The sequence below is a fragment of the Lotus japonicus genome, chromosome 3, assembly GCF_012489685.1.
Source record: "Lotus japonicus ecotype B-129 chromosome 3, LjGifu_v1.2".
Lineage (NCBI taxonomy): Eukaryota > Viridiplantae > Streptophyta > Magnoliopsida > Fabales > Fabaceae > Lotus > Lotus japonicus.
In genome coordinates this window covers 52856163-52879574 of record NC_080043.1, presented here as the reverse complement: position 1 = coordinate 52879574, position 23412 = coordinate 52856163, and the positions used below count along the sequence as shown (strand labels likewise).

The following is a 23412-nucleotide window of genomic DNA, read 5'->3' as shown; positions in this document are numbered from 1 at the left end:
TATACTTGACTTATACGCATAGTATGACGACGTCATATTTGTTCTAATTGTCTCACAGTTATTCTTTAGCTCAGTTTCTACTTCTTTCTTGGTCTATGAATCATTTTATTTTGCTCAAAGTGATTCAAATTTATATTTTATCATTTCATAGAGTTCCTCATAATTTTTGGGATAATAATATATCACCCTTATATTTTTATCTTAACTCTATGAGGTAAATCATTCAGTGTCTAAATCAATTCGTACCGGTTTTAAAAAATATATATCTTCTCAAAATATAATTAGAAAATATCTCACCATCCTTATCCCTCCATCCACCTCATCCTCGACTCACTCTCATTTCTCTCTTCCTCACTATTTCTTTTTCTTCCTTCACGTTTTCTTTCTTTCTTCAGCAGACCCATTTCTGCTCTTTCTTCCTTTCTTCTCCTTTTCTTCTTCTTTTCTTTCTTTGTTACCTACTTTATCTCCTTCTTTTATTTGCTGCAACAACTCCCCACCGTTCCTCTTTCTCTTTTGATCAGCATCTCCACATCCTTTTCTTCTCCATGGACAACCAGTCCATGAGCCACCACCTCTACTCTCCCTCTTGCAACCGCTGATCACACCACCACTATCGCCATGATTCTTCTCCTTTCTAACTTGCAGCAACAAACATGGCACCACCACCAATATGAAAGCCACACACACCCCTTCTCATCACATATTTGCTCCATCTTCTAACCACCACCGTTCCTTGCTCTCCATGGAGCCTAACAATCCACCATCTTTGTTCTCCTTCTTCTGGTTTTGAATGGAGACCCCCATGAAAGGACCCAAGCACCACCACCGTGAGCGCCACCACGCAGAGGACGCCATCGGCACATCATCTTCTCATTTTCCTTGGTAAAAGCCTTAATTTCTTGATTAGTATGTTTGTATATTTGATTTCTAAATTTATCTGGGGTTTAGATGAATCAAAATGGTTTGAGATAGTGTTATGGTGCTGAGAACATGTTGGAAATTTCAAAACCACGTTCTGTTATGAAGTCCGTCACAAACATCAGTTTTTCCGTCACAAAGCTCTGTTTTTCCGTCACTAACAGAACCTGCAGGGGACAATTCCCTGTTTCGGTTCTCCAACTTGAAAATTGCATAACTCTCTCATCTTTTATCCGTTTTAGGTGTATGATCACTTTTTAGAAAGCCCCAAGAGTCCACTTTAATATAAAACACATTTGAAACTCTTTCTACTGCTAATTGGCTGAAGAAAATATATATTTCTAATGTAATATGTTTTACTAATCTCTTTACGAAGGTTGAGTGGTTGAGTAGAGTTTTATGTTAATGTATTAAGTTTTCTAAAAAGTTGTTTCCTTTGAGTTAAGTGGTTTTGGGGGTTTTAAGGATTTTGTTTTAAGCCTTAATGTGCTTGAAAAGCTTTTGCGAAAAGTTTTGAAAGTCGAACAAGTTGTCGGAGTGTTAGGGAATAAGCGTATTGATACTATCTCGCTAGTCGATGGATGCTTAGGAATAACAAGATTGGATAGAGTTAGAGCAATTAAGTTTGGATTTCCGAGTGAGGAATTAGACTCCGAAAGGTATTAATTAGAATGGATTAAGTTATGATTGCAATCTTGATGTTGGAAGATGACTTAGGATTGAATCTTGAATTCCAAGAAGTCTATGAGCTTTACTATAAATACTTGTTTCTAGAAGGTCTAGATTTGAAACTTTGGAAGTTCAAGGACTTAGAAGTGATTAAGGGATTGATTGAGGACTAGAAGTTATTTCTTAGAGATTGATGACTTATCTATAAGTTGGGATTTTTGTAGAACCAAAGTGGAGTTTCGAAGAAACTAGGGTTGTGTGTCTAATGAGATATCGCGAGTTTAAGTTTAAGAGAAATGATTCGATCGTTTTGAAGGAGCTTATGAGTCATGAATAAGTACATAATCATTAGATAAGAAGAGTTGTTTGCCTTGGAAGTTAACTATGGTTTATGGATTACTTGATAAGAGTTAGTGGTTTTGATAAGAATTGATAATGATACAACGTTGGCTTGAGGAATAGATCGTGAGAGCGAGTTGAGACATTAAGTTGTTGTAGGTGACTTGATAAGTAAGTATTGAGGATAAAGAGGATTATGGAATAGAAAACGGGAAGAGATTACTTAAGGAGGATGATAGGAGAATGCTATTGTAGATGTTGTGTTAATTGCTTTAACGGGAAGTGGTGGGTAGTATTGCGAAAATACCTCAATGAGTATCCTATTAGAGACTGAGATCTCTAAGGAAAATGAGAGGAGTAAGTACTAGTAATGTGTACTTATCTATTTTGACAAGCATATGAGTATTTGGTTTTAAAGTTGATTTACTAAGTCATAAGATTTTGAAGCTTTGTTATTGCTTTGTTGTCATTATGATGACTTATCTTAATTTCTGAGGTTGATCTTGATGGTTTATAACCATTAAGGAGATTGAGTTTAACTTGTGATTTCGTCGAGTCAATTGCTTGAGAGTGTAGCTTTAGACTTGGAAAGTAGGTAGCTCAATTAGTGATTATGTTATGTGTACTTATGAAGGGTATGAATAACGGAAGCGCTTGACGACGAAGCCAAAGAACAGACGGAAGTGAGCCAACACGGGAAAGCAAAGATATGACTGGATTTGATTTGAGTCGCAACTTAGTAAGGAAAGCGCCTAAGGTTAGGGCAACTTACTATATATTAGCTATGAATGCATGATAGGCGTCGATCAATTCGACTTATGCTTTACTTTGATGTTGATTATGTTGATGAACTGATGTTGTGATGTTGTGCTTTGTTGGATTGTGCGTTTTGACGCGACTTCGGAGTGGAGATTCATTGATCTGGTGATCTTTGATGTTTCGGGTTGGATAAGCAACCCTAGGCAAGTTCAAACGAGGGGTTTGGGACTTAGCCATTTGTTGGGATTCGTTGGTTTACTTAGACTTTCCCCGGGAAACTTCTTTTGGGTGGTTGGTTTTCGGAAAACCTAGAATGAATAGAATTTTGTAAACTAAAGACTTGGGAAACCTAGATTTTGAGAAATAAACTCATAACCTGACTAATCTGAATTGAAATCATTTTTATTAATGTTTAAGTATAGGAAAACTGAAGGGGAAAATATTTACGAAAGACGGGGAAAAGTCGACCTTTGTTGTGAGTTATTGGAATTGGGGAAAGCCACTAAGGTGAGCTATGGTGATGATTGAAAGTCACCGAGTACTTTACGTACTCTTGTTGATGGGGTTGTGTTGTATTGACCGACACTAATCCCTTGGGTTCTCTTGTTGTTGGAGCGGAGTCGTATTGACCGACACTAGACCCTTGTGTATTCTTGTTGATGGAGTTGTGTTGTATTGACCGACACTAACTCATGGGTTTGTTGAGATTGGGTTGTGAGCTAAACACTTTCGTGGTAAGGGCGATTCGTTGTTTGGCTAACCACGTTGCATTCAATCGGGTGAATAACGGGAATGGTTCACCTGTGCATATCATGGTGAATAACGGGAATGGTTCACCTTGCATAAATGATGAATAACGGGAATGGTTCATCATACGGTGAATAACGGGAATGGTTCACCAAGGATGAATAACGGGAATTGTTCATCCAGGATGGATTTCATCCAAGATGGATAACGGGAATGGTCCATCCATAGTGAAGAACGGGAATGCTTCACTTGTGGCGAACGGGAACGCGTCACAAATCCGGATTCATATTGTGCATTTCACGCATACATTCATGCTGACTGAGACTGTGTGCTGTTTGTTTATTGAAGCAATGTTAGAGCCATAACATGCTAGGATTACTTATATGCTTATATAACAACTTATATATATACCCTGTCACATGTTGAGTGTATATGCACTTATTGCTGTGAGTTGACCCTAGCGCCTTGGCTTTGTTTGTATGTTTGTGTTTGGGCGGTCGGCCTGCTGCCAGACGACGAAAGGAGGTGATGTGAGCAGATGCTACTCCACTTGGAAGATCTATAGAAGACTCGAAGAATAGAGTCGGGTGTAGGGCTAGAGCCTTTGGGTAGAAAAGCTTACCGTTATTGGTTTAAGCTTGCAGGATCATTTTATGATTTGTATTTAAGGTTTCGGGTAGGTTCCGGTGCATTGCTTTCCTATGGTTACTCAGTGTGGAAATCATAGGGAGTATATCGGATTTATGGAGTCATTGCATAGTGAGTCCGTGTTGGATCTTAGTTTATTTGTCATGTACTCTATGCTGTGCCTTGATCGAGGCCAGATGTAAATTATTTACGGTTGGGAGTATGCATTACATATTTTAGAAACACTTCGAAAAGGAAAAAAAAATAAATACTCACATTTATAAATCACTTTTGGAAAAGATTGCATATTTACTTTAACATGTTACTACCGTGGCACCCGAAAATCGGGGTGTTACATTGTGGTATCAGAGCTTTGGTTGCGATAACCAGAGCTTGTTGGGGAATAGGTCTTCTGTGCTAGGTTGTGTGAACTCTGTAATCGATCAATTGGGTTTTGGTCGATTGATTGAGTGTTACTTTATAGATCGTTTGAATTGTTTCCTAAGGAAACAATGTGTAGTTATTAGGGCATCATTTGAGGGTTGCTTGCTGAGGGCAATCCTGATGACGGCTTGTTTTCTTTCTTTAGCGTAGTAGAAAGCTTCTTGCTTGCTATCACTGCTTTGAGCACTGACTGCTTGCTTTGACTTGGTGGTTACTGCTTCCACCAAAACTTTAACCGGTATTGTTAGTTCCTGCACTATCATGTGGTATTTCAAGTAGAGATTGCTATTCTTCTGATAGTAATAGGGTATAAGTATGAGACTCATTCCTTCGACCGTTGTTTGTATTTAAGTATAGAAGTTATATAGGGTTTAGAGAAGTTCGTTAAGCCTTGAAGTTTGTCTTAGACTGGTATAAGCTAGTAAGGAGAGATAGAAGCTAAGAATGAATCCTAATGAGATGTTGTATGAATTCCAGGAATTAAGGTTGTGTCTTTTTCAAGACAAAATTGTTAGAGATTGAATAGATTAAGAGATGATCTAAGATTAGATGTGACTACTTGATGAGATAGACTCATTGGCCTTACTAGTGGGTTTTTTCTGAATTTCCATCGCCAAGATATTGAGCCTGATCAACTGAATATTGAGGGGGTGATATTTGGAATTACAACTGGCATGGACTATGATAGGAGGATTGATTAGATTTGATCGATGATTAGTCGAGCTGGTAAGTAGGTTATGTTAAGCACTTGATTGTAGAGGATTAAGATCTAAATCTCTGGAAGTTGATGATTGTCGTGTAGTCATTAAATGGTTAGTTCGCATGATTACTTTAAGTAGAGATAGTCTAAGTCAATAGATTCAATGTTGGAGATGCCTAAGTATTCTTTCGAATGTTATGAAACCATAAGTTATATGATTGTGTACTAAATACACTGAGAGACTAGACTTGTTGGTTTACTATCACTTAGTTAGACTCTAGAGGAGTAAGTAATGATCAAACAATGATTTTGGATTTCAGAGGAACACGACGAGGTTAGCAACTGAGAGTTTATAAGTTGAACTGGAATCTTATGGTCGAGATTGATTTTGTATGTTGAGAATCATGGGTGAATAAGAGAGTTAGTGGTTTTAGTTTTGAGGATATCAGTTAGATCTTCGGAGGTTTAAAGACTAAGGATTGTTTGACGTGAGACTAATCAAGCTAGAGATTTTGAGTCTCGAGTTGTGTAGAGTGTTAAGACTTGAGAGAAGTTATGATTTGATTTGTGACTAAGAGGAAGGTTGACTTTATGGTTTGAATAAGGGTAGTTCGGAAAGGAGATTAGGTTGATGGATTGTTAGATTCTAATTAAGATGGGAATTTGCTTAAGAGTTGTTGGTCAATGGATGTTGAGTGCGAGATTTTGGGTAGAAGAAACTTGTGACGAGATTAGAATAGTATTAGCATGATGTTATGATTGTTAGTATTATGGTTGGACTATTAGCGGGAGGGCATGACGATACATGTGAGGTCGTTCATGTAGGCGATTGATGTAGGTGCTTAGAACACTACTATGAGCATGATATCTAGATCTAGTGGAGGACGATTAGTAGATACCTAAGTCGTGCTTCTTGTCTTGTATGTCACCTTTGAGGTGAATTCGTTGTGACGTCTCCCAGTTTTGGGATGCGCTCTGACACTACTTAGGGTGGAAGGAAATGTGAGGGAATGTTATTCCCGAGTTTTCTCTGACACCAAGTTTCGAGGACGAAACTTTCTTTTTGGGGGGTAGTATTGTAAGACCCTGAAATAAATAACTAGATTATTTATTTAATTTCATTATATTAATTAATTGAGTGTTTATAATCTATTATTATTTTTAAAGTTATTTTCCTGACTTGATTTTAATTACGAATCAAGGAAATCATTTAAATGATAATTAATTTCAAAATATTTTATTTTCTATAGTTTCATTGAAAATAGAAATAATATCATTAGTCTTCTTATTTTTAATAAGCCATAACTTTTGTTTTATTCGATAAACTCAATTCAACGCTCCGTGAGCTATCTGACAATTGTCTTTTTCTTTCAAATGATGATAAGTACTATTGTCATTTTCTTATAATTTATACTTGACTTATACGCATAGTATGACGACGTCATATTTGTTCTAATTGTCTCACAGTTATTCTTTAGCTCAGTTTCTACTTCTTTCTTGGTCTATGAATCATCTTATTTTGCTCAAAGTGATTCAAATTTATATTTTATCATTTCATAGAGTTCCTCATAATTTTTGGGATAATAATATATCACCCTTATATTTTTATCTTAACTCTATGAGGTAAATCATTCCGTGTCTAAATCAATTCGTACCGGTTTTAAAAAATATATATCTTCTCAAAATATAATTAGAAAATATCTCACCATCCTTATCCCTCCATCCACCTCATCCTCGACTCACTCTCATTTCTCTCTTCCTCACTATTTCTTTTTCTTCCTTCACGTTTTCTTTCTTTCTTCAGCAGACCCATTTCTGCTCTTTCTTCCTTTCTTCTCCTTTTCTTCTTCTTTTCTTTCTTTTTTACCTACTTTATCTCCTTCTTTTATTTGCTGCAACAACTCCCCACCGTTCCTCTTTCTCTTTTGATCAGCATCTCCACATCCTTTTCTTCTCCATGGACAACCAGTCCATGAGCCACCACCTCTACTCTCCCTCTTGCAACCGCTGATCACACCATCACTATCACCATGATTCTTCTCCTTTCTAACTTGCAGCAACAAACATGGCACCACCACCAATATGAAAGCCACACACACCCCTTCTCATCACATATTTGCTCCATCTTCTAACCACCACCGTTCCTTGCTCTCCATAGAGCCTAACAATCCACCATCTTTGTTCTCCTTCTTCTGGTTTTGAATGGAGACCCCCATGAAAGGACCCAAGCACCACCACCGTGAGCGCCACCACGCAGAGGACGCCACCGGCACATCATCTTCTCATTTTCCTTGGTAAAAGCCTTAATTTCTTGATTAGTATGTTTGTATATTTGATTTCTAAATTTATCTGGGGTTTAGATGAATCAAAATGGTTTGAGATAGTGTTATGGTGCTGAGAACATGTTGGAAATTTCAAAACCACGTTCTGTTATGAAGTCCGTCACAAACATCAGTTTTTCCGTCACAAAGCTCTGTTTTTCCGTCACTAACAGAACCTGCAGGGGACAATTCCCTGTTTCGGTTCTCCAACTTGAAAATTGCATAACTCTCTCATCTTTTATCCGTTTTAGGTGTATGATCACTTTTTAGAAAGCCCCAAGAGTCCACTTTAATATAAAACACATTTGAAACTCTTTCTACTGCTAATTGGCTGAAGAAAATATATATTTCTAATGTAATATGTTTTACTAATCTCTTTACGAAGGTTGAGTGGTTGAGTAGAGTTTTATGTTAATGTATTAAGTTTTCTAAGAAGTTGTTTCCTTTGAGTTAAGTGGTTTTGGGGGTTTTAAGGATTTTGTTTTAAGCCTTAATGTGCTTGAAAAGCTTTTGCGAAAAGTTTTGAAAGTCGAACAAGTTGTCGGAGTGTTAGGGAATAAGCGTATTGATAATATCTCGCTAGTCGATGGATGCTTAGGAATAACAAGATTGGATAGAGTTATAGCAATTAAGTTTGGATTTCCGAGTGAGGAATTAGACTCCGAAAGGTATTAATTAGAATGGATTAAGTTATGATTGCAATCTTGATGTTGGAAGATGACTTAGGATTGAATCTTGAATTCCAAGAAGTCTATGAGCTTTACTATAAATACTTGGTTCTAGAAGGTCTAGATTTGAAACTTTGGAAGTTCAAGGACTTAGAAGTGATTAAGGGATTGATTGAGGACTAGAAGTTATTTCTTAGAGATTGATGACTTATCTATAAGTTGGGATTTTTGTAGAACCAAAGTGGAGTTTCGAAGAAACTAGGGTTGTGTGTCTAATGAGATATCGCGAGTTTAAGTTTAAGAGAAATGATTCGATCGTTTTGAAGGAGCTTATGAGTCATGAATAAGTACATAATCATTAGATAAGAAGAGTTGTTTGCCTTGGAAGTTAACTATGGTTTATGGATTACTTGATAAGAGTTAGTGGTTTTGATAAGAATTGATAATGATACAACGTTGGCTTGAGGAATAGATCGTGAGAGCGAGTTGAGACATTAAGTTGTTGTAGGTGACTTGATAAGTAAGTATTGAGGATAAAGAGGATTATGGAATAGAAAACGGGAAGAGATTACTTAAGGAGGATGATAGGAGAATGCTATTGCAGATGTTGTGTTAATTGCTTTAACGGGAAGTGGTGGGTAGTATTGCGAAAATACCTCAATGAGTATCCTATTAGAGACTGAGATCTCTAAGGAAAATGAGAGGAGTAAGTACTAGTAATGTGTACTTATCTATTTTGACAAGCATATGAGTATTTGGTTTTAAAGTTGATTTACTAAGTCATAAGATTTTGAAGCTTTGTTATTGCTTTGTTGTCATTATGATGACTTATCTTAATTTCTGAGGTTGATCTTGATGGTTTATAACCATTAAGGAGATTGAGTTTAACTTGTGATTTCGTCGAGTCAATTGCTTGAGAGTGTAGCTTTAGACTTGGAAAGTAGGTAGCTCAATTAGTGATTATGTTATGTGTACTTATGAAGGGTATGAATAACGGAAGCGCTTGACGACGAAGCCAAAGAACAGACGGAAGTGAGCCAACACGGGAAAGCAAAGATATGACTGGATTTGATTTGAGTCGCAACTTAGTAAGGAAAGCGCCTAAGGTTAGGGCAACTTACTATATATTAGCTATGAATGCATGATAGGCGTCGATCAATTCGACTTATGCTTTACTTTGATGTTGATTATGTTGATGAACTGATGTTGTGATGTTGTGCTTTGTTGGATTGTGCGTTTTGACGCGACTTCGGAGTGGAGATTCATTGATCTGGTGATCTTTGATGTTTCGGGTTGGATAAGCAACCCTAGGCAAGTTCAAACGAGGGGTTTGGGACTTAGCCATTTGTTGGGATTCGTTGGTTTACTTAGACTTTCCCCGGGAAACTTCTTTTGGATGGTTGGTTTTCGGAAAACCTAGAATGAATAGAATTTTGTAAACTAAAGACTTGGGAAACCTAGATTTTGAGAAATAAACTCATAACCTGACTAATCTGAATTGAAATCATTTTTATTAATGTTTAAGTATAGGAAAACTGAAGGGGAAAATATTAACGAAAGACGGGGAAAAGTCGACCTTTGTTGTGAGTTATTGGAATTGGGGAAAGCCACTAAGGTGAGCTATGGTGATGATTGAAAGTCACCGAGTACTTTACGTACTCTTGTTGATGGGGTTGTGTTGTATTGACCGACACTAATCCCTTGGGTTCTCTTGTTGTTGGAGCGGTGTCGTATTGACCGACACTAGACCCTTGTGTATTCTTTTTGATGGAGTTGTGTTGTATTGACCGACACTTACTCCGAGTTGTGTTGTATTGACCGACACTAACTCATGGGTTTGTTGAGATTGGGTTGTGAGCTAAACACTTTCGTGGTAAGGGCGATTCGTTGTTTGGCTAACCACGTTGCATTCAATCGGGTGAATAACGGGAATGGTTCACCTGTGCATATCATGGTGAATAACGGGAATGGTTCACCTTGCATAAATGATGAATAACGGGAATGGTTCATCATACGGTGAATAACGGGAATGGTTCACCAAGGATGAATAACGGGAATGGTTCATCCAGGATGGATTTCATCCAGGATGGATAACGGGAATGGTCCATCCATAGTGAAGAACGGGAATGCTTCACTTGTGGCGAACGGGAACGCGTCACAAATCCGGATTCATATTGTGCATTTCACGCATACATTCATGCTGACTGAGACTGTGTGCTGTTTGTTTATTGAAGCAATGTTAGAGCCATAACATGCTAGGATTACTTATATGCTTATATAACAACTTATATATATACCCTGTCACATGTTGAGTGTATATGCACTTATTGCTGTGAGTTGACCCTAGCGCCTTGGCTTTGTTTGTATGTTTGTGTTTGGGCGGTCGGCCTGCTGCCAGACGACGAAAGGAGGTGATGTGAGCAGATGCTACTCCACTTGGAAGATCTATAGAAGACTCGAAGAATAGAGTCGGGTGTAGGGCTAGAGCCTTTGGGTAGAAAAGCTTACCGTTATTGGTTTAAGCTTGCAGGATCATTTTATGATTTGTATTTAAGGTTTCGGGTAGGTTCCGGTGCATTGCTTTCCTATGGTTACTCAGTGTGGAAATCATAGGGAGTATATCGGATTTATGGAGTCATTGCATAGTGAGTCCGTGTTGGATCTTAGTTTATTTGTCATGTACTCTATGCTGTGCCTTGATCGAGGCCAGATGTAAATTATTTACGGTTGGGAGTATGCATTACATATTTTAGAAACACTTCGAAAAGGAAAAAAAAATAAATACTCACATTTATAAATCCCTTTTGGAAAAGATTGCATATTTACTTTAACATGTTACTACAGTGGCACCCGAAAATCGGGGTGTTACACAAAAGCTCACTAATATGTAAGACTATACAAAATTGATAATCAACAAGAAGATCCAATGCATGAACAACAACTACCATCACCAAGAAGAGTCATGAAACCCAGTGAAGAAACCTGACAACAACATTTAGAGAAACGTGGTGAAGAACCCCACCCCCACTCCCACTGTACACCCAATCCCCCACCCATACTCTTCTAGAAAACCGATCAAGAGAAAGAGATTGAGAGAAAGATAGGTTTCAGAGACGAAAGAGAGAGCAACAGAGAAAGAGAGGGCGTAGATTTGAGCCACCTGAAAACCCAAATTTGAATTTTCCCTCTTCAGATCAACGTCCTCCTCATATCAACCTATCACCACCGCGTGTTCGTCGTCTTTGTAACCACCACCGTCCAAACTCAAGCCCAAAAGTACAGATCTGCGCCACCCCCTTGCCTCCACCTATCCGGTATAGAAGGTGGGCATGGTGATGGGTTCAATGGAGATTGGGGGTTTTGTTGTTACCTCCACAGATTTGCTGAAAGAGATGGGAGTTTTGTTGTTGCCTCCACTCTCTCTGGTTAGGGTCTTCATCTAGAGAGCAAAGCTTCAATCTTTGCTTAGGATCTTTAAACCTGGACAGTGAAGCTTTGGTTTCACGTTTTTAGTAATGGGTGGTTCCGCGGTGGTGGTGCGGTGGAGAGAGGAGAAGAAGAAGAGTGGAGTGGTAGTGGTGGGGTGTTGGTGTTGTGCTAATGGAGAGGGGTGAATTGTTGAAGAGATGGAAGTTTTTTTTTTTGGTACAGAAGAAGAAGAAGATGGAAATTTAAAAGAAAAGAATTAGAATTGAAGATAATATATTTTTTAAAAGAAAAAGGAAAAAATATTTGACATGGCATCCTAGTGGGAAACACTATCAGGTTCACGTCATTAATGAGGTCCACATAGGCAACGTCTGTTAGCAATTAGACGACAAGACCCAATTGTCATAAGTTAATCTTTGGTGTACAAAAATTCCTCATTTTAAACAAAAATGATTCAAATTGCACATAGGCCTAATATCAGGGACGAAAAGTACAATTAAGTCAATTAAGCACTAAAATTACTATTTTCCTCCCGTTATATCCGTTGGCGATTTTTAATGAGAAGCAAGCATTGATCAAATATTTTTTTTTGTTACATCGGAAAGATAAATTGCACCAGTTAGGAATCGATCTCTGAACCTCCCCTTACCCAACACATATGTCCCCCAACTCCTACCACTTGAGCTATCTTAAATCATCAAATATTGAGAGAACACAACACTTCCAAGGTTAGGTGGTAAAAATAAATAAACAGTTTTATAGGAGTAGTTGAGATTATAACAGCTTTAAGTAAATCAACTATACATACGAGGATGTCAACAACATCATGTTTGAACTTGGAAGTAAAAATTTGAAAAAGTATTTAACGGGCAAGAGAGGGTCCCATCCCAAATGTTATTATTTTTTAATAATTTGAATTTGGGTTTTCTTTTTTCTTTTTTCTTTCATCTCACAGAACAACTTTGAACTCTGACAGCTCTGAACTGTCCCATAGTGTTGGCAATTCTTCTTCCTACTCTCTCCCTCACACTTCTTAGGAGCTTTATTAAAGCGGAATTAGAGAGAGATTGAGATGCACACCAACTGTTTGATTGATTGATTGAATACACTTTTTCTTCTCCTTTCTCATTCTGCATTTGCATTTCCCCAATCTGTTTCATTTTGTAGCAGAAGACATGTCTAGTCACTGGGGGATCCTTGTTTCAGATCCATGGCTTCAGAATCAGTTCACCCAAGCGGAGCTTCGCAGCTTGAAAACCCATGTAAGTGTTCGTTCATCATGGTTACAATCCCACTGTTTTGCTTCTTTTTCTTGGGTAAAATTGGATTTTGATTCATATTCTTATTTTAATTTGGTTTCTGGGTCATGATCATTGTCCATGGTTGGTGTAGTTCATGAGCATGAGGAGAGAGAGTGGGAAGCTTGTGATTGCTGATTTGGCTTCAAAGATGTCCAAGTTGAAGGTTGTGGGAGAAAATCTAAGTGAGGAGGAGAGAGCTTCTCACATCCAGGATTTGTATCCGAACACAGATGAAGAGGTTGATTTTGAATTGTTTCTTAAGGTGAGTTTTCAAATCTTGATTTGCTATCATCTGTTTTCAAGTATCAACTTTTTTATTTTTAGAAATCCTTTATCCACTACGGATCACCTTTTTCCTTGCTTGTTTCTCTCTTTTTTCACCCGATCTCTTTTTATTGTTTTCTTTTATGCCAATCTTAAATTCTATTCAATATCTTTGAAACAGGGCACAGAATATGTAGGTAAAAATTGAAATTCACATTTTGAAACTGGTGCTTTTCTTTGCTTCAGAGCTCCAAAGGCAATCAAATGTCAGCTGGTTGATTTAGTTGATTTTTCCTTATTTTAGTTGGTCAAAATGTATATATGTTTTTCATTTTTCTTGTTTGAATCCTTGACTTCAAAGATATATGTACCTTTAATATTCCAGTTTCCTTATTTTCCTCAACCCAGAAGCAAAATTTCACCCTTCGTTTTGCAGAAATTAGTATTGAAGTTTCAAATTTCACTGACTGCATCATATGTTACCTGTAACCATGGTTTGGAGTATTTCGATTAATTGTCTTAGTAACCGAACTTCACAGTGGGATCAACTTTCGAACTGGTTCACCTCATAATGCTCATATAGAGTAGAAAAATACTGGAAGTACACTTTATGTGAAACGATTTCAGTTGTTATGGAAAAGTCAAATTTTGATCTGAGATAACTAGTAATTTTGCTATAATGATGACAGGTTTACTTGAAACTACAAATATTTGTAAATTCTAGAATTGGAAGTAGTCCAAGGAACTCTTCGGCATTCCTAAAGGCGGCTACAACCACATTACTTCACACTATAAGTGAACCTGAGAAAGCATCATATGTTGCACATATAAATCACTATCTTGCACAAGATGAGTTCCTCAAGAAATCCCTTCCTATTGATCCTTCAACCAATGAGCTCTTTGAAATTGTGAAAGATGGTGTTCTTCTATGGTACTATACATTTTCACTTGTTTACTATTTTTACTGCTCATAAGAATTTCATTTTAAAAGAATTATATACATCGTTGCAGCAAGCTTATCAATGTGGCAGTTCCGAGGACTATTGATGAACGGGCGATCAATACAAAAAGATTACTCAATCCATGGGAAAGAAATGAAAATCACACTCTTTGTCTTAACTCTGCTAAGGCAATTGGATGTACAGTAGTTAACATTGGAACCCAGGACTTCATTGAAGGAAGAGTATGTTCGCCTTTCACTTTCCATATATAAATGCATTATTGTGGGTATGTACACTGAACCACAAAATTTAAGCCTTAGCTCTCCTTTTGTTTTTTGTTTTCGTTGTGCACATACAAAAATTAACTCAAATCTGGTCAGACTTTGCTGGATTTTCTTTCTAAATAAAATGGATTTAATTTTGAATCAAAGTGATTCTTAATCAATCTAATTCCCCCCCCCCCCCCTCTTTTTATTGTTTTCCAAACACAGGTGAGTTTTCTGATGTGCTACACTTTGTCAACAGTCTCAGTTTTCTGATGTTACTCATTAAACTTGGACATTATGACAGTGATTCTTAGGAATATAATGTGTTAGACTTAGGAAGTAGCCACATTATTAGATTTAACCTATTTCATATACACCTATTTTACTTGCATTATCTACGCCTCAAATATGATTTAGAGTTTCAAACCAGGTGCAGATTGTTCTACCTGTCTAAATGGTCTGTCAGGTTCATATAAGAAGTTTAAGTAGAAAAGCTTGACAATTTTAGAAGAGGCTTTGTGCCTAACGTATGCAGAACTGATAGGCAATTGTCAACTGTGAGTGAGAGGTTCGCTAAATAAAAAATATGGTGCACATGAAAATGGGAGCGGGGATTCAACATTTTTCTGTTTGATTAAGTGTGATTTGTCTGTTTGATAATTGAGTCAACCATGATCTCTTTTGAGGTTTTTCCTTTTTTTTGTTTTGTGCAGTGGTATCTAATTTTTTTATTGTTATTTCAGCGTCATCTGGTGCTTGGGCTGATTTCACAGATTATTAAGGTAAACAAACAAAAACCGAAGTTTATAATCTTTTAGTTTAGATTTGTAAAAACATTTGTCATATACTCCAAATAAATCTGGAATTTTCTAAATTTATGCTTTCTAGTTTCTGGATTGATGGAATTAATGGGATGGCATAATGGCATATTGCATGTTAATTTTTTTGGGGGTATACTTTGACATTCCTGATGGTGGTTATAAATTAGATACAATTACTGGCGGACCTCAATCTAAAGAAAACTCCTCAGCTTCTTGAGTTACTTGGTGATAGTAAGGTAAATACTTCTTTCCATATTGTTTCATATTTTAATCATATATTGTATATCTTGCCTTAATTTTTCTTAAACAAACAGGATATGGAAGAGTTGATGAATCTTCCACCAGAAAAGATCTTGTTAAGGTGGATGAATTTCCATTTGAAGAAGGCAGAGTACAAGAAGATTGTGACCAACTTCTCCTCTGATGTGAAGGTAACTGAATATATATATTTTTTGCTTGAATATCAATGTAGTGATATTCTTTCTCTTGCTTTTGACAATTACAACCACTGTGTTTCTTCATTCAGTACTATTTTACTGTAACAGAAGCTTCTTAATTTATTTCTTGTAAATATCTGGTGACTGAACTTGTATGGTTCTGACCCCCCAGGATGCTGAGGCTTATGCCCACCTTCTAAATGTTCTTGCGCCTGAATACGCTAATCCCTCCACACTGGCTGTTAAAAATCCATTTGAAAGAGCAAAGTTAGTCCTGGAACATGCTGATAAGATGGGTTGCAAGCGATACTTAACTGCAAGAGACATATTAGAAGGATCCCCAAATCTCAATCTTGCATTTGTTGCACATATTTTCCAGCACAGGTGAGAAAAGCCTTTCTATTTGTTTATATAATTTAAAATCATTAATGTGTCTTCACCCAACAACTTGAGTTTTAGCATGACATATCTGAGCCTCTATGACCAAGTAGTCTAGATTTCAATCCTGGTTGCATCCCCATTATTCTAATTAAAACAAGATAGGTGAGCCACTGCATTATCCACATTTCAATCCCAATAGGTATAGCTTAAGCTTTTGGGATATTAGGTAGATCGTCCTATTGAAAATATTGAAGTATGATAAATTTTGAACTGTCACATTTCTACATTATTGATGGATGAAGCGGTACAAAATGGAACTTGATTGGTTTCATTACTATTGGTTTAATTTTATTAGTAATTAAGTCTCAAGTAAAGTTATAAGACCCTTTTTAAATTCTTGGAAGTTAAGTTTTAGGAATGTAAGAAAGAGGAATGTCAAACTTTAATGAAGGTCATTGTGACGATTAAGTTAATACACTAACTGTTAAGATTCATGCTAATCACATTTTGACTTCAAATACGTTTACTAAAGATTGCACAGATCATATGTTTGTCAATTAGCTTTGCTAACTGCTACATCTTTTAACAATATAATCACCACTATTCATCTTGTTCTTTTATTTTCTATTCTTCTTTTGAAAATGAGTTATGTTTTTCTATGCATATTAATCTTTCTCCATGTGATATGTTGTCAGAGTTTGAAATATATTCATTTTTTATTTTTGGTTCTTCAGCAATCTATGCTAGCTAACTCAATTCCACCTTGTAGGAATGGACTTTCAGCCCTGACAAAACAAATTTCTCTGCTTGAAACTTTGCCTGATGATACCCAAGACTCTAGAGAAGAGAGAGCGTTTCGCCTTTGGATTAATAGTCTTGGAAATTCAGCCTATATCAACAATGTATTTGAGGATCTCAGAAACGGGTGGAATATCTCTTGAATTCTTACTACCTTTCTTATTTATATTATGCTTGAACTTTTTTTGTTATAAGCTTTTTGTATATAACTGAAACTACTTGTAGACTGCAATCAATTGAATATTTAAAATTTTTATTCAATGATGTTCAAATTTTAATTAAATTATGTAATTTCATTCAGTTACATTTGCTACGTTGAAATTATTCTGGCTTTTTGAAATGATAGTGTGATGAGCATCGTCCTCTAATAAAGAAGGTCTATGAAAGATGGAATAAGAAGAAGGCTGCTGTTTAGCCTAATTCTGTTATCAGTGCAAGAAGGACTAGCCTAGTATCTAGTCTGTTAGAGTTGGCAGTTAGGATCCTATCCTATAAATAGAAGGACAGGGCAGTTTGTTAGGGAGTTAGAGAATCAGTTAGGTTGTTGGAGATACTGGACTCTCGAAGTTCCAGAGGGATTAGGGTTCATAGTTCCCTTGTTGTAGTTCCAATTCTTGTATCCTTGAGTCATTGATTCTCAGTGTGAGGATCTTGGTTCTGTTTCAGTTCAATTGAATAAGCCAATTCACTTTCTCTGTTTTTTATTCCATCATAGTGACATGCTTGTTTTCAGGGCGATAGTTTGCTTCTTTTGATATGTTTATTATACATTGAGTTGGTATGATGTTGCTTCTTTACAGGTGGGTTCTTTTAGAGACTCTTGACAAGGTGTCACCAGGGATTGTCAATTGGAAGATCGCTAACAAGCCTCCAATTAAGATGCCATTTAGAAAAGTAGAGAACTGCAACCAAGTTGTGAAATTGGGGAAACAGCTCAAGTTTTCCTTGGTTAATGTTGCTGGAAATGATATTGTGCAGGGAAATAAAAAATTAATATTAGGTAGGTTGGCCTCCATATTACATGCTGATATCTGGTAATAAATCAATTGCTGTATTGAGCTTTCTCCAATCAATTAAATAGCCACATATTTCTTCCCTTGTATCAAACTTTTCATAATTCAGTATTCTCTTCAGATGTCAGTGGATGTAGGCAGAATCTAAATCAAATACTAATGATTTTATTTTCAGCTTATTTGTGGCAGTTGATGCGATGCAATATTCTCCAACTTCTGAAGAACTTGAGATTTCACTCTCATGGGAAGGAAATTACTGATGCTGATATTTTAGAATGGGCCAACAGCAAAGTTTGCAGCTCAGGAAGTCAAAGTCGCATGGGTAGTTTTAAGGTATTGAAAATCCTTCTCCTCGATCATGTGCTGGAGAGTTTGTTTATTAGTTTTGCTTTTTCGCCTTATTTTCATTATTAATAATGTCATTTTGAATTGTGAGTGGATAGGTATATCATAGAAAAGGAATTTCTTGACACATTTATTTTGTAATACTTGTGACAATTTTTGTTTGTTTGATGCAAATGAATGCTGAATATACTTATAAGGAGCCAATAATTTGTACTTTTTAGCTTTCAAATAATCATTGATGGTGTCATGATTACTGACTATAAAGACAAGTACAATGATGTACGTGTTACGTCTGTTCCATCTTTCTTATAAAAAATATAAAGCCAAATTTTACTTTAGTTTGTTATATAAGTCAATGAAAAGCTAGATTGGATTTGCATCCATGTATGATGAATTGAAGTAAATTCATCACAAAATTAATGTTTTATGGGCCATGCACAAAGTTCTTAGTTGAATATGGATTTCTTCTCGATCTCCACTATCTATCTGGAATTGTGCGACTGAATTATTTGTTGAATACTGGATATTGAATTTTTTTCAAATGGGATTTGAAATTTCAGGTTCTGTATTTTCTTTTTGGTTTAGAATTCATTGGCTAAAATGGAAATCTAAGGGTAGCTCTAGCGGTCCTCTTTTATATTTAATTCAATTTACTCTATGTTACATATTATTAGAGGTTTGTCTGTTTTCAATAGAGTGTTTTCAACATCTCATAATCGTAATTTGTAGGAGGAATGGATTCAAAAGACGCTTTGAGTTTATTCTGATTAAAATAATTTAGGGAGAATAGAGAAACAATATAGAGAGCCAACTTATGGGTAGGATTTTCGATCTTCACATTACTTGACTATAAGGGGCTTTCATATATTGACTATAAGAATTATGATAAGACATTGCAAAAATAGTTTGACTGTCAAGACAAGATGCTTTCTTCTGGTGACATGGGAAGAAGTTATGGGTCTGAGGGTAGCACAATAACCAATGTGTAGCCACCATAATGTGTCATGGCATTTTGTTTGAGGCCAGATATGACTGTTTGATGCTTGCTGTGCAGCAGAGCTTTCCCATGTACGTAAACTTGGCCTGATGTTTGGCACAAAAGAAGTCTTGAGAGTGGTAGGGTTGACAACATAGCCGGAAACAATTGCTTTTGCATAATGCAGTAGGCAAAATTTCTTAAGAATCTCACTTCATCTCTGATTTTGTAGTAAATATTGAAATACTGCTTTTGGGTGCCAATCAGTATAATAGCTAGAATAAGAACAAAATTCATCAATACAAATTTAATCTCTCGAACTAACTGTCTTGCTTATTACTGAATTCAGATCATAACCATGCAATGTGATTACAATTGTTTTCCTTAGCCTTTTTAGGTAAATCTTTCATCTATGCATGTTGCTTTTTTCATTTTTGAGCAGTATAGCACTAGCACATGTTCATGGATTTAAGGATTACAGATTAATTTCATTAATTAATTTGTTACCATTTCAAATTTCAGGATAAAAGTTTTTCAGATGGAATATTTTTCCTTGAGCTTCTTAGTTCTGTGCAGCCCAGAGCTGTTAGTTGGGGTCTTGTAACAAAAGGAGTAACAGGTATGTTTTCATTTTACTCTTTCAATTTGTGAATCACTTGATATTCAGACTGAAATAGTGTTGTAGATTGTTCAATTCTTTGATACATATGACTTCCTTTCCTTGCTTTCGATTCTTTTGTTTGTTTTAATCTTTTTTCTGATGAGATTCTGGAAGCAGTAATTGCTTTATATTATTTCCGTCTAACTTTATGTAAAAGGTATATTGAAAAATTATGTTGTGACAATTACCAACTTTTGACCTATCCTTTTTCTCTAGTGCTAGTTTTAGGTCCTTCCTTTTCTCATGCTTGTTTGTTCAGAGAGAAAATGGAAGGAAAAACTACTAGTGGAGAAGAAATTAGAGGATTGTATCATTTTCTATCATTTGGTTGTGAAGATAGTACAAGGAGAGGGGAAAGTTAATTAGGTATTACCGTATTATTCATATACTTTTTGTGACAATCTCTTGGAGTTTTCTCATATCTGCCTCAGAGAACGAACTTCAAAATTATGTCTTTCAATTCAGCAACTGTTTTGTAGACATGTATGTAAGATTTTGAAATTTTCCTTGATGTGTTTTACATTCCTATAACATATTCACAAAACAAAAACTTGCTTCATGCAGACCAAGAGAAAACGATGAATGCCACCTACATTATCAGTATTGCAAGAAAGCTTGGATGTTCTATATTCTTGCTTCCTGAAGACATCACTGAGGTAGTTTGGAATCAATATTTTGTCACTCTCCACTCCCTCTCCTTTCCGTCATTCAATGTTTTCTAAAACTGCTGAAGCATTCAGTTTTAGCTGAATGAATCTTCAACTTAATGCATTTCTTCACAGTTAAGGGGATTTCTTATTCATAAATAGTCAACTAGCATTGATTAACTAATGTAGTAATGTTGCTTCCCATGTTTCCCACTAGGTTTGAATTTTAATATTGTTGTTTACTTTGTGATAATGCTGTTAGCCTGTTACTGAATTTCAGGTGAATCAAAAGATGATCCTTACACTTACAGCTAGTATAATGTATTGGTTCCTAAAACACCCTCATGAAGAACGGACAATTGGAACTTCAGATAGTGAGAGTGGGAATCAATTGGAGACTACATCAAATTCTACACTAGATGACTCTGCTTCTGATTCATCAGTAGATGAAAATGGAAACATGTAAATATGCGAGGAGTGAACCGTTTTTTAATGATCTATATTTGAAACCCTGATTAGTTGATCTGTAGATCAATATAGGGGGCAGGTAATTTATTGGTTTCAAAGCAAATTTTGTTCAAGCAATTGCTATGTAAATAGTTTTCACCCTGTTTGGAACCTTATTTCAAAGCAAATCTCCTTGAGTCATCAGTTCAAGTTCCACATATGAAAGAGAAAAAAAAAAACTAATTGCTGGCCATTGAGTAACTTGGAACGAGTTTGCATATTTCTAATGCTTGCCCAAAACAAGAGTATAACTAATTCAGTAAAGCTACTGTTTGGTTCAAAGGAGGGGAGGGGAGGGGAGGGGAGGGATTTTAATGGAGGGGAGGGGAGGGAAAGGGAGGGGAGGAGTTTTAATTAGCTATCTTGTTTGGTTCAAGGAAGGGAGGGGAGGGAAAATGATTATTTACTTATTAAAAAAGGAGAAATTTTCTAAATAAATTACTTTTACACCCTTTTTGCATTAACTAATTATTTAATTTTTTTTATAAAATCTGCTGATGTGTGAGAAAAAATCACATAAAAAACATAACAATTATAAAATAACAATCATTGTATCTTACCGTAAAAAAAACAAACAATATTATATCTCTTTAAATTGTCCTCTCAAAAATAAATAAACTTTCTCCTAAACTTTAGGAGAAAGTTTGTTGTGTATTTTCCGATGTATAAAAAAAAAAGCTTGTTGTGTCCCGCCGTCATCGTTCTGTGTTTTAAGACAAGAAGATCACCCACTTTCATTTTCCTCGACACAACTTTTGCCAAGTACTTCCTTGCAATTCTCTCTTTGCTGGCGTCATTTCGCAAGTGTGTCTCTCTCTGCACTTTTGGTAACATAATCAAATTTGACACCAAATTTTCCTCATTTTCCTCTTCATCCATATTACACACTCGCCAACTTTGGTTTTGAACCTCCACAGGCAATATTGCATATGTTATGTTAGCTTGTAAGGTGTTTCTCCAATGCTTGTTTGGACGGTAGTGTTGTACGCCCAAAGCACTCCAGGCAATTCCTCCGCCCACAAGCCTTTCACTTCAACCAACTTCCTTTTAAATTCATTTAAAATGACTTTATTACGTGATTCAGTCTGACCATTCATTTGTCGATGCTCTACAGAAGCAAAGTGCATTTCAATCCCCAAGTCGTCACAAAATTTTCTAGTCAAATGACTCGTGAACTGAGTCCCATTATCAGTCACAATCGCCATTGGAACGCCAAATCTACACACAATTCGTCGCAATAATTTTTTTTTATCCTAGCAGCAATGGAGGAATAACAAGAGCTTTAACTTATTTTGGACCATAGAGACGGTTATGGTGATTGGAGAGTTATTTCTCCGCTCAAAAGATCTAATTAGGACTCATTACCCTTTTATCCATCACTAATTATTTCTTCCCACTTCTCCATTTGTAGTAAATTGTAATTGAGCTCTACGCACTCGTATCACATTCAATGGAGGAATATAACTTGTTTTGGACCATAGAGATGGTTATGGTAATTGGAGAGTTATTTCTCCACTCAAAAACTCTAATCAGGACTCATTATCCTTTAGTCCATCACTAATTCTTTATTTCCACTTCTCCATTTGTAGTAAATTGTAATTGAGCTCTACGCACTCGTATCACATTCAATGGAGGAATATCTTGAGCTTTCTTATTTCAGACCGTAGAGACGATTTTCGTCATTCGAGAGGAATTTCGCCAATAAAAAGCTCTACTTAGGCCTCTTTATCTATTTGTCCATCACCAATTCTTTCTTTCCACTTCTCTATTTATAGAACATTTTAATTGAGCTCTACGAACTTGTATCACATTCAATGGAGGAATATCATGAGCTTAAACGTATTTAGGACCATAGAGACGGTTATGGTGATTGGAGAGTTATCTCTCTACTCCAAAGCTGTAATTAGGACTCATTATCCTTTTATCCATCACCAATACTTTCAATCCACTTCTCCATTTGTAGTATATTGTAATTGAGCTCTACGCACTCGTATCACATTCAATGGAGGAATAACATGAGCTTTAACTTGTTTTGGACCATAGAGACGGTTATGGTGATTGGAGAGTTATTTCTCCACTCAAAAGCTCTAATTAGGACTCATTATCCTTTTATCCATCCATCACTAATTCTTTCTTCCCACTTCTCCATTTGTAGTAAATTGTAATTGAGCTCTACGCACTCGTATCACATTCAATGGAGGAATATCATGAGTTTTAACTTGTTTTGGACCATAGAGACAGTTGTGATGATTGGAAAGTTATTTCTCCACTCAAAAGCTCTAATTAGGACTCAGTATCCTTTTGTCAATCACTAATTCTTTATTTCCACTTTTTCATTTGTAGTAAATTGTAATTGAGCTCTACGCACCCGTATCACATTCAACGGAGGAATATCTTGAGCTTTCTTATTTCAGACCATAGAGACGGTTT

The 23412-nt window shown here is 36.2% G+C and overlaps 1 protein-coding gene across 8 annotated transcripts; it reads left to right on the top strand.

Annotated features, from left to right (window-relative positions):
- The first annotated feature begins 311 nt into the window (after positions 1-311).
- On the top strand, positions 312-21209 carry LOC130743282 (fimbrin-2). Of its 8 annotated transcripts, none has more exons than XM_057595455.1 (16): positions 6931-7500; positions 9179-9301; positions 12795-12886; positions 13017-13187; positions 13879-14120; positions 14201-14372; positions 15140-15178; positions 15385-15453; positions 15532-15648; positions 15827-16038; positions 16805-16960; positions 17634-17833; positions 18022-18179; positions 19690-19786; positions 20393-20484; positions 20756-21209. In XM_057595455.1, the coding sequence occupies exons 3-16, from the start codon at positions 12800-12802 to the stop codon at positions 20939-20941; spliced, it is 1998 nt and encodes a 665-aa protein (XP_057451438.1). In that variant the 5' UTR covers positions 6931-7500; positions 9179-9301; positions 12795-12799; the 3' UTR covers positions 20942-21209. The 8 variants fall into 8 exon arrangements, 7 of the variants coding, with proteins under 7 accessions (XP_057451441.1, XP_057451443.1, XP_057451438.1 ...); XM_057595457.1 differs by having other exon boundaries at positions 12792-12886; XM_057595458.1 differs by lacking the exons at positions 6931-7500; positions 9179-9301 and adding an exon at positions 312-885.
- The last annotated feature ends 2203 nt before the right edge of the window (positions 21210-23412 follow it).

What these genes read in the sequence shown, in the direction of transcription:
- LOC130743282 (XM_057595458.1), top strand. Translation starts at nt 12,800, where the DNA reads ATGTCTAGTCACTGGGGGATCCTTGTTTCAGATCCATGGCTTCAGAAT. An exon ending in AAAGATGGTGTTCTTCTATG is followed by an intron (nt 14,121 to 14,200) that starts GTACTATACATT and finishes ACATCGTTGCAG; the next exon opens with CAAGCTTATCAATGTGGCAG. An exon ending in TGTAACAAAAGGAGTAACAG is followed by an intron (nt 19,787 to 20,392) that starts GTATGTTTTCAT and finishes TGCTTCATGCAG; the next exon opens with ACCAAGAGAAAACGATGAAT.